Source organism: Malania oleifera, chromosome 2 (assembly GCF_029873635.1).
Source record: "Malania oleifera isolate guangnan ecotype guangnan chromosome 2, ASM2987363v1, whole genome shotgun sequence".
Taxonomy (NCBI): domain Eukaryota; kingdom Viridiplantae; phylum Streptophyta; class Magnoliopsida; order Santalales; family Ximeniaceae; genus Malania; species Malania oleifera.
The window spans coordinates 8450586-8464017 of record NC_080418.1 but is presented as its reverse complement, the minus strand read 5'-3'; the positions used below and the strand labels follow the sequence as shown (position 1 = coordinate 8464017).

Genomic DNA, 13432 nt, shown 5'->3' with positions numbered 1-13432 from the left:
GGCGCTGATACCATGTTAGATTACCACTTTTTACCTAAAAGCTTAAGCTGTTATGTTGTGGATCAACAATATACATCAAGCTTTAACACTTCCTTCTCACTTTGAATTTCTATTCTTTTTGGGGGGAAGAGTCATGGACCTGGACATGGCAACCTTCCATGTGTGTATTGTGTTTGCTGAGTGTGTGATTGCAACTTAAATTTAATGGGGGCCTACTACCTGGTCAAACAAAACATTATCCACTCCGGATGCTATGTGAACCGAAGAGTATACTCCTAGAGCATTCAAATCAGAAAAATTTCCTGAGGAATTCAATGTCCATGATGTGGATGATGGTACCATTTGTTGATTTTGGGATGATGCCCACAGTTGTGGCATTTGTGTAATTCCCTACAAGACGATCAAAAATAAAAATATAACACCTTAAAAAGGAAGTTGGGTGCGGATGCACGCAGACACATACACACAGAGATGAATACCTCTTTAGGCACAACATTATCTATTCTCAGGGCTGTGCGAACATCACTTTCTATTTCTTGTGCACTTAAATTGAAAAGGTTGCCAGCAGGATACAATGTCTCTGATGTGAGTGCTGGCAACCCTTGTTGATATGATGTCTCCAAGGTGAGTTTTGCTAAATCTTCTTGATGTTGAGAAAATGAAAAATGTTGTGCCATTTGCACATCTCCCTTGACAAGATTAAAAAAAACATCAGATTAACATTTACAACTCAAAATGAAAGTAAATGGACTGAATCTAATAAAGCTTCTTACTGTCAAAGGCCACCCCACAGATGGCAGTGGATTGTCGCCCATTGCAGTCAATCCTGTAGATATGAAAATGGGATTTCAAATTCTCAAATACACTGTAAATCAGTGAATAAAAAAAGCATATGGGAAAAAAAATTTACTATACAATCATAATAATACAAAGGAATGATTTGTTTTGGGGCATCAATTCCATAAGCATTTTTTTTTCATCTATTCGTAGACAAAGCTATCTATTTAAATATTAGATGCTATTTTGAGCAAAGTTATTGCGTCTCTAATTGATTCCAAACGAAAAAATATGCAATTTTGTTGCCCTTATGGCATCATGTTGCAACAAACTATAGACATAAAGCTCAACATTCTGAAAGTGCATGAATGTATCAAATGGAAGGTGAGACTAGATGACTTGGGAAAAGAAGTATCAGGATTCTAATGAATGAAGAGAAGGCGGAAAAATGCTCCCTAGTGCAGCGAATGATGATAGAAAAGGGTTTGTATCCTCCCTGAGAGGCACAAAATGGGCAATTCTTTTTTCCAATGAAAGAAAGGTCTAATGATAATATTGAAAATTCTGCTTGTTTGTCCAGCATTGGAAAACTAAGTAGATTATGGGTACTTATATACATGGTTGAGTCCAAAATCAAATAAGCTTAAGCTTTTGGGTCAAGTTCGTGCTCATCTATGTGTATCAAGCCCTCATGAACACTCTCTAGGTACTAATAAGTGGTATCAGAGCCAATGGTTTATAACTCTAGGTGAGTGACATCGTAAAGTTGAGGTTTGAAGCTAATTCTCCTGATATGCTAACAGTTGGAGGACCAAGTTTGACCAAGCCAATAAGGATCATCTAAGCCAGATGGATCCAAATAGGGTCAGACGACATGAGAAATAGGATTGGTTTGGAGGCACGTGAAATACAATCTGAGACACTTAAGGAGTGGGGGTAAGGCCCATTTGAGCAACTATTGGAGAATTGGGCTTACTCCTATTAAGGAGATGATTTTAGCTTAAGGGGGAAATTCTCCAAATGTAGACATGTGGAAGAGGAGGGGTGATGAGTGGACTCCCATGGTTTTGTGCCCTTTCCCATAGTTGATTCATGACTCCTAATTGGTTGCATCACACTAAACGCTCAAGAATAGCTTCCATTCAAGGAGTGGTTGGAACTCACAAGTGAAGGGGATGGCTGTTGAGAATTCTACTTATGAGTTTGTCCCACGTTGGAAAAACAAAGTGGATTATAGGTACTTATATACATGGTTGGGACCAAGATCCGATAGGTTTAAGCTTTTGGGTCAAAATGGGACTCACCCATCAAGCCCCCATGGAGACTACCCCGATGCTAGTAGATAGGATGTTAGTCATTTCAATGCTAAAAAATTATTGGACCAATTTATGTTTCCAATCAAAATATATTGAATAGATGGAGACTAGGTTCTATAACCATTTTTTTTTCTAGTAAATGATGGATTTCTAATGGAATAAGACAGCCTCCTCCTCTAAAGGGCAAGTTAGACTAAAAATGATTCCTTTCAATACATTATCAGTCAACCAACAACTTGATGCTAGAGCTAGAACCAATCACCAAATCCTGCTCTGTCCTTTTGGATATAAAAGCACATATACCCAGTTTAATTATGGAATTCAAACTTCTCTATTTTATTGTGATTGGCTCTTCAAACTTCCTCTCTCTTTTAGCACTCAAACTTGGAAAAAACATGTAATCCTCTTACCATTTGTCAATGCATGATATTTGAATTCACTATCCCTCATGAGTCATGGCATCTCACTTATTTGGGCTACTTAAGAGGTTTTTCTCTGATTCCCATCTCAAAAAATATAAGCAAGGTTCATCCATTTTAAAATTGAAGTCCCAATTGACTTACTTTTTATAGTTTTTTCCCCTTTATTTGCTCCACAATGCAAGGCCAGGCTTCACAACATGTCCACATTCTTTGCAAACCTCAATTGGTTGAATTCTTCATTCCAAGTGAACTTTCCCATCTACACCTTCATGAGCTCTTCTCCATCAATCCTTTTTGTTTTAAGTCGGCACCTTTTCTAGGTCTCCTTCAAGCTTGATCACAATATCAGTACTTCATCCTTCAGATTTTCAAAATTCAAGGTTGGAATTTTTATAAATGAGGGTGATTGATGTAGCTAGAATGAAGAAGATTTTCTATTTTAATTATATTTTCGTTTGTTTTCTTTAAGGCATTTTTATTGGGGACCTATTAATAATCAATTGCCTTCCTTGTAGATAATGACCTATTAACTTACAAAGAAGTTGTATCATCACCTGGTGTTTTCTTCTGCAAAGATGCCTTAAATAGCAAACATGAAAAAGTGGATCTACTGTCCTGAGCTAAGCACATAGTGTGTAAATGATATTCAAAAAGAAATTCAAACCGGTGGGTCCATTGATAAATTTAAGGCCAGATTAGTAGAGAGGGGATATACCCAAAACAAGAATGTGGATTACTTCAACGTTTGTGCTCTCATAGAAAAACTGTCTCCAATTAAGGTTTTAATTGCCTTAACCTCCAAACCCTCCATACATAAAGTTGTAATCTACAATGTTGGCCTAACATGACTTTCGAATCTTGTTTCCATGATAACAAATAAAGGTTGATTTATCATGTTTTTGTTAAGTGATAACATTTCAAGAAAGCTTGAAAGACAAAGTTCAAAAGATCAAAAAGTACTACAAAGCCACACTCATCTTCAAAGTGATCCAAAGGAAGCTCAAATGGACCCAAAATGATAAAAGCATGTGGAAACCTAAAGTTGACTCAAACTCAAAGTCTAAGAGGATTCAAAGCAAAGACTCATATGAAGACTACAAGCTTAGAGTGATTAAGGCTTTAGGATAACCTATGTAAGTATTTCTTACTAAATATCATGTGGAAATGGTTTGAAGCTCATTAGGGGTTGTCATGGACTTACAAACCTTGTTTTAAAAACCCCGTAAAATGTTCTTTTAGAGTGACAAAGCAAGAGGGCTAAGTGGTTTTGAAAAATAACCTGAAAATCAAAATTTTTATCTGTTCAGGCGACTGAAGAATAAGCTCAGGCTCTTGAAGATTTTCCTCAAGCGACTAAAGAATAAGCTCAAGCGCCTGAAGATTTTCCTAGAAAAATTTCTAAAGAGGCAGTGTAGGCTCCGGCAACTGACCCTGGTCACCTCAGGCGCCTGACCCTATTTTCAGTTGAAAATTCACAGTTTTAAGGAACCTCAGGCGACTGACCCTGGGACTTCAGGCGCCTGAACATTGTTAACGACTATTTTTTTTAAAATTTTTAAAATTCAAATTTAAGTTTCTTGTGCCCCAAATTTTGTAAAAACTTGGGAAACACTCCAAGTAAACTTGGGCTACACGAATTAACCTTTTTGAGCCTATAAATACATGTTTTCTCTAATCAAACTCAAACCAAGCATTGAAAATCTGCTCTTAAGCTAAAAGCTCTCTTGCTCTCTCAAAGCTCTCTTGCTCACTCTTTCAAACTGAGAATCGCTGAGTTTCTCTGAGTCTTCAATCAATCTTCTCTGAGCTCTAACATCTGAATTGCTGATCCTTGTCTAAAGAAGAAATCCAGAGAATTTGTTTTTGAGCTTCAATTCTATTTCTTTTGATATTTGTTATTGAAGTATATAGTGCTTTCAATTGTACTAACCAGCTCTATCTGAGAGCTTTCTTTGTACAAAAGAAATCGTTTCTTGTTTCTTGTTTCTTTGACAGTTCAAGTGATTAGATCGTTGTAACCGAGCATAGGGAATCGCTTGGAGAGGGGGTTCCACCTTGAAGGAGGATTGTAAACGGTTTGTTCTGCCCGCAAAGGAACGTGTTAGTGGAATCCTTAGGTAGTCTTGCCTAAGGCGAGGACATAGACTACGGATAAGCCGAACCTCGTAAAAAATCTCGGTTTTACTCTCTCTACCCTTTTCTATTTAAATTTCAGCATATACAAATTGTGTTTCAAAGTGCAGGATTTCTGAAAACTGAGATTGAGAAGACCTTTTAATTTAAGAAAGTACGTTGGTTAATCGTTTGCGGAAACCTTAAAGGGAGTACGTTAATTAATCGCTTGCGGAAATCTTGATTTAAAGAAGCGCTTAAAAAATCATTCATACAGGGCTACAAACTAAAATTTGGCAAACATTGAAATAAGAAAGTGTTGCAAGCTTTCACAATTTGGTTAAGTGTTGTGATTGGTTGATTGATTATTGTTTGGTTTGTGATTGGTATTTGGCTTGTGTTTGGATTGTGGTTGATTTAAAATTAAGTCATTCTTGTGTGTTTGCTTAAGTTTACAAAAGGTTGAAAATTCTAAAAAACACTTAAAAGAATTTTTATAAACCCAATTCACCCCACTTTCATACCAAATGGATGTAAAGATAGCCTTTTATATAGGAACCTTGAAGAAGAAATATATATGCTACAACTTAAGGGTGGGTGGCTTGCAAACTTGTAAAATCACTATATTGGTTGAAGCATGCTGTAATACAATGGCATAAAAAACTTGGTCGTGTTACTACCTAATTGGTTTCTCAATTATGGGGTTCGAAAAATGTGTAATACCAAAATAGAAGATAGTAATTAGGGCATAATCAGTTTATGTGCAGATAGCATCCTTATTTTTTAAACAACTATAGCGATTGTGCAAAACACCAAAAGATTCTCATCCATCTTATTTCACAAGTAGAATTAGAGAGAGGCCGATCTGATTGGCATAAATATCTTGATAATGGCTTAATGTTTTCTTAGGAGAGAATTCTAAAGAATTTGGACATTTTTTATTATAAACTTATGTCCACACCTTATGATGATAGTACTCAACTAAAGAAAAATAGAGGTAATGATGGAATCAAAATGTGCTCAAGTTATTCATAGTGCACCTGATAAACTATACTCATCCCTAACATTGCATATGTTGTGTGTAGACTTAGCATTTATACACAAAGTCCTAATCAGGATCGCTCAAAATGCATTGATCAAATTATTGAAATTTTTCAAAGGTATCAAGCACACTTCCATTAGGGTAGTGTTGAGATTGGTGGCACAATACAACATGCATCTGGAGTAGATGGACGTAAAGACAGTGTTCCTCTATGGTGATTTAGAGGAGCTAATTTATTTGACACGGTCAGAAGGGTTTTGCCAACTTGGACAGGAGCACTTGGTTTGTAAACTGAAGAAGTCACTTTACGAGCTGAAGCAGTCTCTAAGGCAGTGGTACAAACAGTTTTGACGCCTATATGATCCATATTGGCTACAGGAGGTGTGAGTACAATTGCTGCGTCTATGTGAGGAGTCTTGAGGATAGTTCTATCATATTTCTGTTGCTTTATATCGATGACATGCTGATTGCTGCGAAGGATATGACTGAGGTGAATTAGTTGAACGCTCCGTTGAGTAAAGAGTTCAACATGAAAGACTTGGGTGTGGCCAATACGATACTTGAAATAGAGATTCGCAGTGACAGAACTGCAGGGAGATTGTGGTTATCTTAGGGCAGCTATGTGGAGAAGGTGTTGGAGAGGTTTAGCATTACTAATGTTAAACCGGTGAGTACACCGTTAGCGAGTCATTTTGGGTTGTCTACCGCCCAGTGCCCAAAGACGGACGATGAGGTTCATGACACGTCGAAGGTCCCCTATGCTAGTGTAGTGGGGTGTCTGATGTATGTCATGGTACGTACAAGGCCAGACCTGACACAAGTTGTCAGCGAGGTAAGCAAGTTCTTTTCGAATCCGGGTTGACATCATTGGGATGTAGTCAAGTGGATTCTTAGATACTTGAGGGGTACAACTGGATATGGCATTATGTTCAGCAGACAACAGAGTGATCCAGCGGTGGTAGGGTATGTGGATGCTGACTACGCAGGAGACTTGGATGACAGGAGGTCTACCATAGGGTACGTATTCACCATTGTGGGAGAACCTATTTTTTGGAGGTCTATGGTGCAGTCACTCGTTGCTTCATCTATTACTGAATCAGAGTACAAGAAAATGGCTGAGGTTGCCAAGGAAACGTTGTGGCTTACAAGATTGGTCAAGGAATTGAGTGTCCGGTAAGGTGGAGTTCGGCTGCAGTGTGATAGTCAGAGTGTCATCTATTTGGCGAAGAACCAGGTGTATCATGCGAGGACAAAGCACATTGATGTGCGGTTTCATAGGATCAGGGAACCAATTGCTTCAGGTGAACTTCTACTTGAGAAGGTTCACACTTTTGAGAATGCAGCTGATATGTTGACAAAGTCTATCACAACGGACAAGTTCAAGTATTGCTTGGACCTAATTAATGTTTCTAGGTGCTAGAAAGGAGGCGGTCTTAATATATTGTCCCAGGTGGAGCAGTGGGATATGCTTTCATATTTCTCCTAAGCGGTGAATATTCGCCAAGGTGGAGATCATTGGATATGTGGTTAATATTGAGTGGAACGCATGCACTGGGAAAGCATGGTGAAGCAAAGAACAAGGAAGCTGGGTTGTAGGAAGAAACCGTCGACTATTTGGTTGACGGTAGGAGCGACAGTTTGGTCTCAGGAGATAACTGTTGACGATTTGGATATGTGGCTCATATTGAGTAGAACGCATGCGCCGGGAAAGCATGGTGAAGTAAAGAACAAGGAAGCTAGGCTGTAGGAAGAAACCATCGACTGTTTAGTCGATGGTATGATTGACGGTTTTGGTCTTGGGAGATAAAATCGTTGACGGTTTCAATCTGCAGGGGAACGGTTCTCAGTATTAAACCATCGACAGTTTGCTGAAACTATCGATGGTTTCGTTTGGCGCAAATCATAGATTTTTAATCGGAAGACCAGTAGATTGGGAGATTTGGAGGATTTTCTTTTGGGATTTGCTACAAAAGTGTTTTAGACGCATTTTAAGTCTTCTGTACGCATAGGGTTAGAATATAAACAATATTTTGTATCCCTTGGTATAAGCTTTGACGATTGATAGTGAAAATCAGCCGTTTGCTCCCGTGGATGTAGACACATTGCCGAACCACGTAATTTCTTGTGTCGTGTGTTCTTATTGCTTTATTTTATTCTCTTTATGATTGATTATTTCCGTATATTCATCGTTAGTTGCTGCATTGCTTGTTCTGGATTCAATTTGTGTTTTTTCGCTACGCATTGGTATACTACCACTCTACACAACAAATTGGTATCAGATCCTGAGGTTATAATGGCTTCTGGAATTTCTTCTGCAAAGTTCGATATTGGTAATTTCTATGGAATGGGGAATTTAGGACTTTGGTAGATGAGGGTTAAGGACATGTTGGTGCAGCAAGGTATGGTGAAGGCATTACACGGAAGGAAGCCAGAAGACATGGATGACACGAGTTGGAAGGAGTTGGAAGCGAAGACTGTGGCTACTATCAGGCTTTTTCTAACTGATGACATGATGTATCATGTCATCGATGAGGAATTTCCAGCAGCAGTTTAGATGAAACTGGAGAGTCGGTATATGTCCAAGTCATTGAAAAACAATTTATATATTCAGCAAAAACTTTATAGGCTTAAGATGGCAAAGGGTTCGGATTTGAATCAACATATCAACGCATTCAATCAGATCATTAGTGATATGAAGCGGGTTGATGTGAAGTTCGAGGATGAAGACAAAGCATTGATGCTGCTGAATTCCCTACCTATGTCTCTTACGTATGAGAATATGGTTACGACTCTAATATGGGGGAAAGAAACCCTGAAGTTGGAAGATATCACAAGTGCATTGCAAAGTTTCCATTAGAGGAAGAAGGCTAGCGATGAGAGTTCACAAGGTGAAGGACTCATGGTGAAGGGGAACCAGGATTGTGGAAGGGGCAAGTTCTAGGGTGGACCGAGTAACAATAGGGCTCGATCCAATTCCAGGAAGAGGAAGGATGAGCGGTGTTTTAAGTGCAGGAAAAAGAAGCACATAAAACTTGATTGCCCAGTGAGGAAGAAGGGGAATGCTAAAAATAGAATGTTCATCAAACACAACAAACGTAGCGGAAGAAAGAGACTTTGGGAGCAGTGATAGTGATATGCTATCAGTTTCATCCGATTAAGACAGTCTCACAAATTCTTGGATCTTAGAATCAGCGTGCTCTTGTCATATGATGCCGAACAAAGACCGGTTCACCACTTACAGATTGGTGAATTCTGGTTCTGTTCTTATGGGAAACGATGTTGAATGCAAAGTTTTCGGAATGGGAAATATCTGAATCAAGATGTAAGATGGTGTGGTGAGGACGTTATGTGAGGTAAGACACATACCAGAATTGAGAAAGAATTTGATTTCATTAGGCACTTTAGACTATAACGGGTTCAGTTACAAGTCTGAAAGTGGGGAAATGAATGTGAGTAAGGGTGTTCTAATTGTGATGAAGGGGCTGAGAGTACCGGGGAATAAATACACACTGCTGGGTACTACAGTAGTAGGTGGAGGTGCAGCTGCAGAGTCTGAGTCGGATGATACAACCTTGTGGCATATGCGGTTAGGGCATATGAGTGAGTGTGGAATGAAGGAACTTTACAAGAGAAGTCTGTTGAAGGGGTTCAAATCATGCAAGTGGGAAACAAAATAGGGTCCAGTTCATGGCAGCCATGCACAAGACAGAGGGAATCATCGATTACGTTCATTTAGATGTTTGGGGACCGGTGAGGGTAGCATCACGAGGTGGACATATGTACTACGTGAGTTTCATTGATGATTACTCATGGAAGGTCCAGGTGTACTTCGTGCGGCACAAGTCAGAGATGTTTTCCAAGTCTAAATTGTGGAAAGCTGAGGTGGAAAACTAGACCGGGAGAAAGATAAAGTGCCTCACGATAGACAATGGAACTAAGTACACAAATTCGAGCTTCAAAGATTTTTGCGAGCAGTATGGCATAAGGAGACATTTTACAGTACTCCGGACACCATAACAAAATGGTGTGACAGAAAGGATGAACCAAGCCCTAGTTGAAAGGGCTCGGTGTCTCAGGTTGAATGCTGGGCTCGCTAAGAATTTATGGGTCGAGGCGGTGAGTATGACTTGTTTCTTGGTTAAAAGATAACCAAGGGCATCACAAGATGGGAAAATTGCTGAGGAGGTGTGGACAGGTAACAAGGTAGACTACTTCGCTTTGAGAGTATTTGATTGTCCAGCCTATGTGCACATTCCTGGTGATGAGAGTTTAAAGCTCGAAGCAAAGTCTAGACGGTACATCTTTCTAAAATATTAGAAAGGTGTGAAAGAGTTCAAGTTGTGGGATCTAGTGGCAAACAAGGTGCTGATCAGTTGAGACGTGATTTTCGATGAGAAAGCCATGTCACTGCGTACTCGGGAAGAAGAAGAGAAACAGGTGTCAAAAAACTGCAGTAGCAATAAGCATGTTGCACAAGTGGAGTTAGAGACTTGGGGCAGAAATGCAGGAAGTTCTAGGCGGTGCAGGTGGAGTTGGAGACTCAGGGCAAAGATTAGAGTGCGGGGAGCTCTAACTTGAGAGACCAGCAGCATCTCTATATAGCTGTAGACAGACCCAGATGCATTGTCAGGCCATCCACAGGTACATATTTGATGATCTGGTGTCATATGCACTTATCACTAGCAGCAGAGATCCTACTACATTTCAAGAGGCGATGCACAGCCAGGAGAAAAATAGTTGGATGGGCGCTATGGTGGAGGAGATGGAATCACTGCATAAGAACCAGATGTGAGATTTGGTGGAGCTTCCAGCTGGGAAGAGGACGCTAGGATGCAAGTGGGTTTACGGGAAGAAAGAAGCAGTTTTTTAGAAAAAGAAATAAAGAAGTTCAAGGCTCGATTGGTAGCGAAGGGATACTCACAAAGAAAGGAAGTTGATTATGATGAAATCTTCTCTCCTGTGGTCAAACACACTTTCATCAAGCTAGTGTTGGGACTGGTGGTGCAATATGACATGCATCTGGAGCAGATGGGCGTAAAGACAACGTTCCTCCATGATGATTTAGAGGAGTTGATTTACATGACACAGCTAGAAGGGTTTTGTCAACCTGAACAGGAGCACTTGGTTTGTAAACTGAAGAAGTCACTTTATAGGCTGAAGCAGTCTCCGAGACAGTGGTACAAATGGTTTGACGCCTATATGATCTATATTGGCTACAGGAGGTGTGAGTACAATTGTTGTGTCTATGTGAAGAGTTTTGAGGACAGTTCTCTCATATTTCTGTTGCTTTATGTCGATGACATGCTGATTGCTGTGAAGGATATGACTGAGATGAATTAGTTGAAGACTCTGTTGAGTAAAGAGTTCGACATGAAAGACTTGGATGCAACCAAGAGGATACTTGGGATGTAGATTCGTAGGAACAAAGTTGCAGGGAGATTGTGGTTACCTCAGGGCGGCTATGTGGAGAAGGTATTGGAAAGGTTTAGCATGACTAATGCTAAACCGGTGAATAAACCGTTAGCAAGTTATTTTAGGCTATCTATCGCCCAGTCCCCAAATACGGACGATGAGGCTTGTGACTTGTCGAAGGTCCCCTATGCCAATGCAGTGGGGTGTCTGATTATGCCATGATATGTACAAGGCCGGACCTAGCACAAGTTGTCAGCATGGTTAGCAATCCGGGTCGACAACATTGGGATGTAGCCAAGTGGATTCTTAGGTACTTAAGGGGTACAACCGGATATGGCATTATGTTCAGTAGACAATAGAGTGATCCATCAGTGGTAGGGTATGTGGATGCTGACTACGTAAGAGACTTGGATGACAAGAGGTCTACCACAGGGTATGTATTCACCCTTGTGGGAGGACCTATTTGTTAGAGGTTTATGGTGCAGTCGCTCATTGATTTATCTACTACTGAATCAGAGTACATGGCAGTGGCTGAGGCTGCCAAGGAAGCGTTGTGACTTACAAGATTGGTCAAAGAGTTGGGTGTCCAACAAGGTGGAGTTCGGCTGCAGTGTGATAGTTAGAGTGCCATCTATTTGGCGAAGAGCCAAGTGTATCATGCGAGGACAAAGCACATTGACGTGCGGTTTCACAAGATCACGAAACTAGTTGCTTTAGTTGAACTTCTACTTGAGAAGGTTCACACGTCTGAGAATGTAGCTAATATGTTGACAAAGTTTGTCACAACAAACAAGATCAAGCATTGCTTGGGCTTGATCAACGTCTCCAGCTGCTAGACGAGAGGCAATCCCAATCTACTATCCTAGGTGGAGCAGTGGGTTATGCTTTCATATTTCTCCTACTTGGTGAATATTCGCCAAGGTGAAGATTGTTGGATACGTGGCTCATATTGAGTGGAACGCATGCGCCGGGAAAGCATGGTGAAGCAAAGAACAAGGAAGCTAGGCTGCAGGAAGAAACCATCAATTGTGGATGATATTTCGCATACAACTTAGACTTTTTTTGTTAAAAGTCAGGTCAAAATTTTTGAATGTATTTACTCAATTCTACCAAGAAATAAAAACTTAGTGTGGCATTGTTATTCAAATTTTTTGATCTGATAATGCACTTTAATTTCTTCAAAACGAGCTTCAATCTTTTTACTTGGCCAAAGGAATTATTCATCAATCATCATGTATTCATACCCTTTAGCAAAATGGAATTGCTGAAAGAAAAAATATACATTTACTTGACATAGCACGATTTCTCCTCCTTTATATGCATGAACCTAAAACTTTTTGGACTAATGCTCTTCTTACAGCTTATTTTTAGCTTAATAGGATGCGCTCCAGTGTTCTAAGGGAAAAAACGTTTCTCCATCGTGTACCCAAAAACATCCACATTCCCTGTTGTGCCTCATGTCTTGTTGCACATGTTTTGGTCATGTTCCACACATTGGACATGACAAATTCTCTCTGCATGGTCTTAAATGAGTCCTTGTCAGGTACTCAAGAACTTAGAAAGGTTATAAATGTTATGATCCCTACACTTGCAGGAAATATGTTAGCGCAAATGTCACCTTTTTTGAAGGGACACCTTATTTCTCTATGCAAGGTCCCCCTTTGATGAATCTATTTTGAGTCCATCAATGATTTTTGATTCCCCCTCACGTGTTGATCCTCCAATTCCTTCTGTTATCCTTATCCAAAAAACTTCAATTCCTTATCCAAATTCATCATACACAAACAAAGATAAACAATTGAGGTTTTATAAACGACAAAAAGCAAGCACAGACATCATTACCACCATGCAACCGCCTATTCTTCCCATCACTGTTTCGACTTCTAATTCTGAAGATCCATCCCAATGTGACTTGGATTTTCCCATTGCTCACCGAAAAGGTACTTGAATATGTACCCAGTACTTAGTTATTGATCCAATTCTTTATTATGTTTCAATTCTTCACCTCCCCAACTTGTCTATTTACTCTGTTTTGTTCCTTCCTCACATGTTGAAGCGCTTGCCAACCCTAGGTGGAAGCATGCAATGGATGTAGAAATGGATGCTTTGACCACTCAAGGGACATGGGACTTGGTGGATCTTTCTCCCGATAAGGATTTGGTTAGGTGTCGTTGGATCTACACTATATCTTCCTAACGACTCTATTGAACGACTTAAGGCTCCACTGGTTGCCAAGGGGTACACCCAAACATATGGTATTGATTATTCTGAAACCTTCCCTCCGGTTGCTCAACTAAACTTTGTTCCTGTGTTGATCTCATTCATAGTTAATTTTGATTAGCCCTTATACC

At 39.8% G+C, this 13432-nt stretch overlaps 1 protein-coding gene across 10 annotated transcripts in view; it reads right to left on the bottom strand.

Moving 5' to 3' along the window:
- The window catches only part of LOC131147732 (transcriptional activator FLO8-like), a 37906-nt gene that overhangs the window by 10190 nt on the left and 14284 nt on the right, over positions 1–13432 (bottom strand). For 8 of the 10 annotated variants that reach the window (XR_009134910.1, XR_009134912.1, XR_009134911.1 and 5 more), the window contains exons 5-7: positions 774–826; positions 480–689; positions 220–390 (exon numbers count right to left, since the gene is read on the bottom strand). Coding sequence is in view for 4 of the 10 variants with exons in the window: in XM_058097271.1 (XP_057953254.1) it covers positions 220–390; positions 480–689; positions 774–826 (434 nt within the window). In the remaining 6 variants the exon portion in view is untranslated. The remainder of the gene's footprint in view (positions 1–219; positions 391–479; positions 690–773; positions 827–13432) is intronic. The other 2 variants (XM_058097274.1, XM_058097273.1) reach the window with 1 other exon arrangement.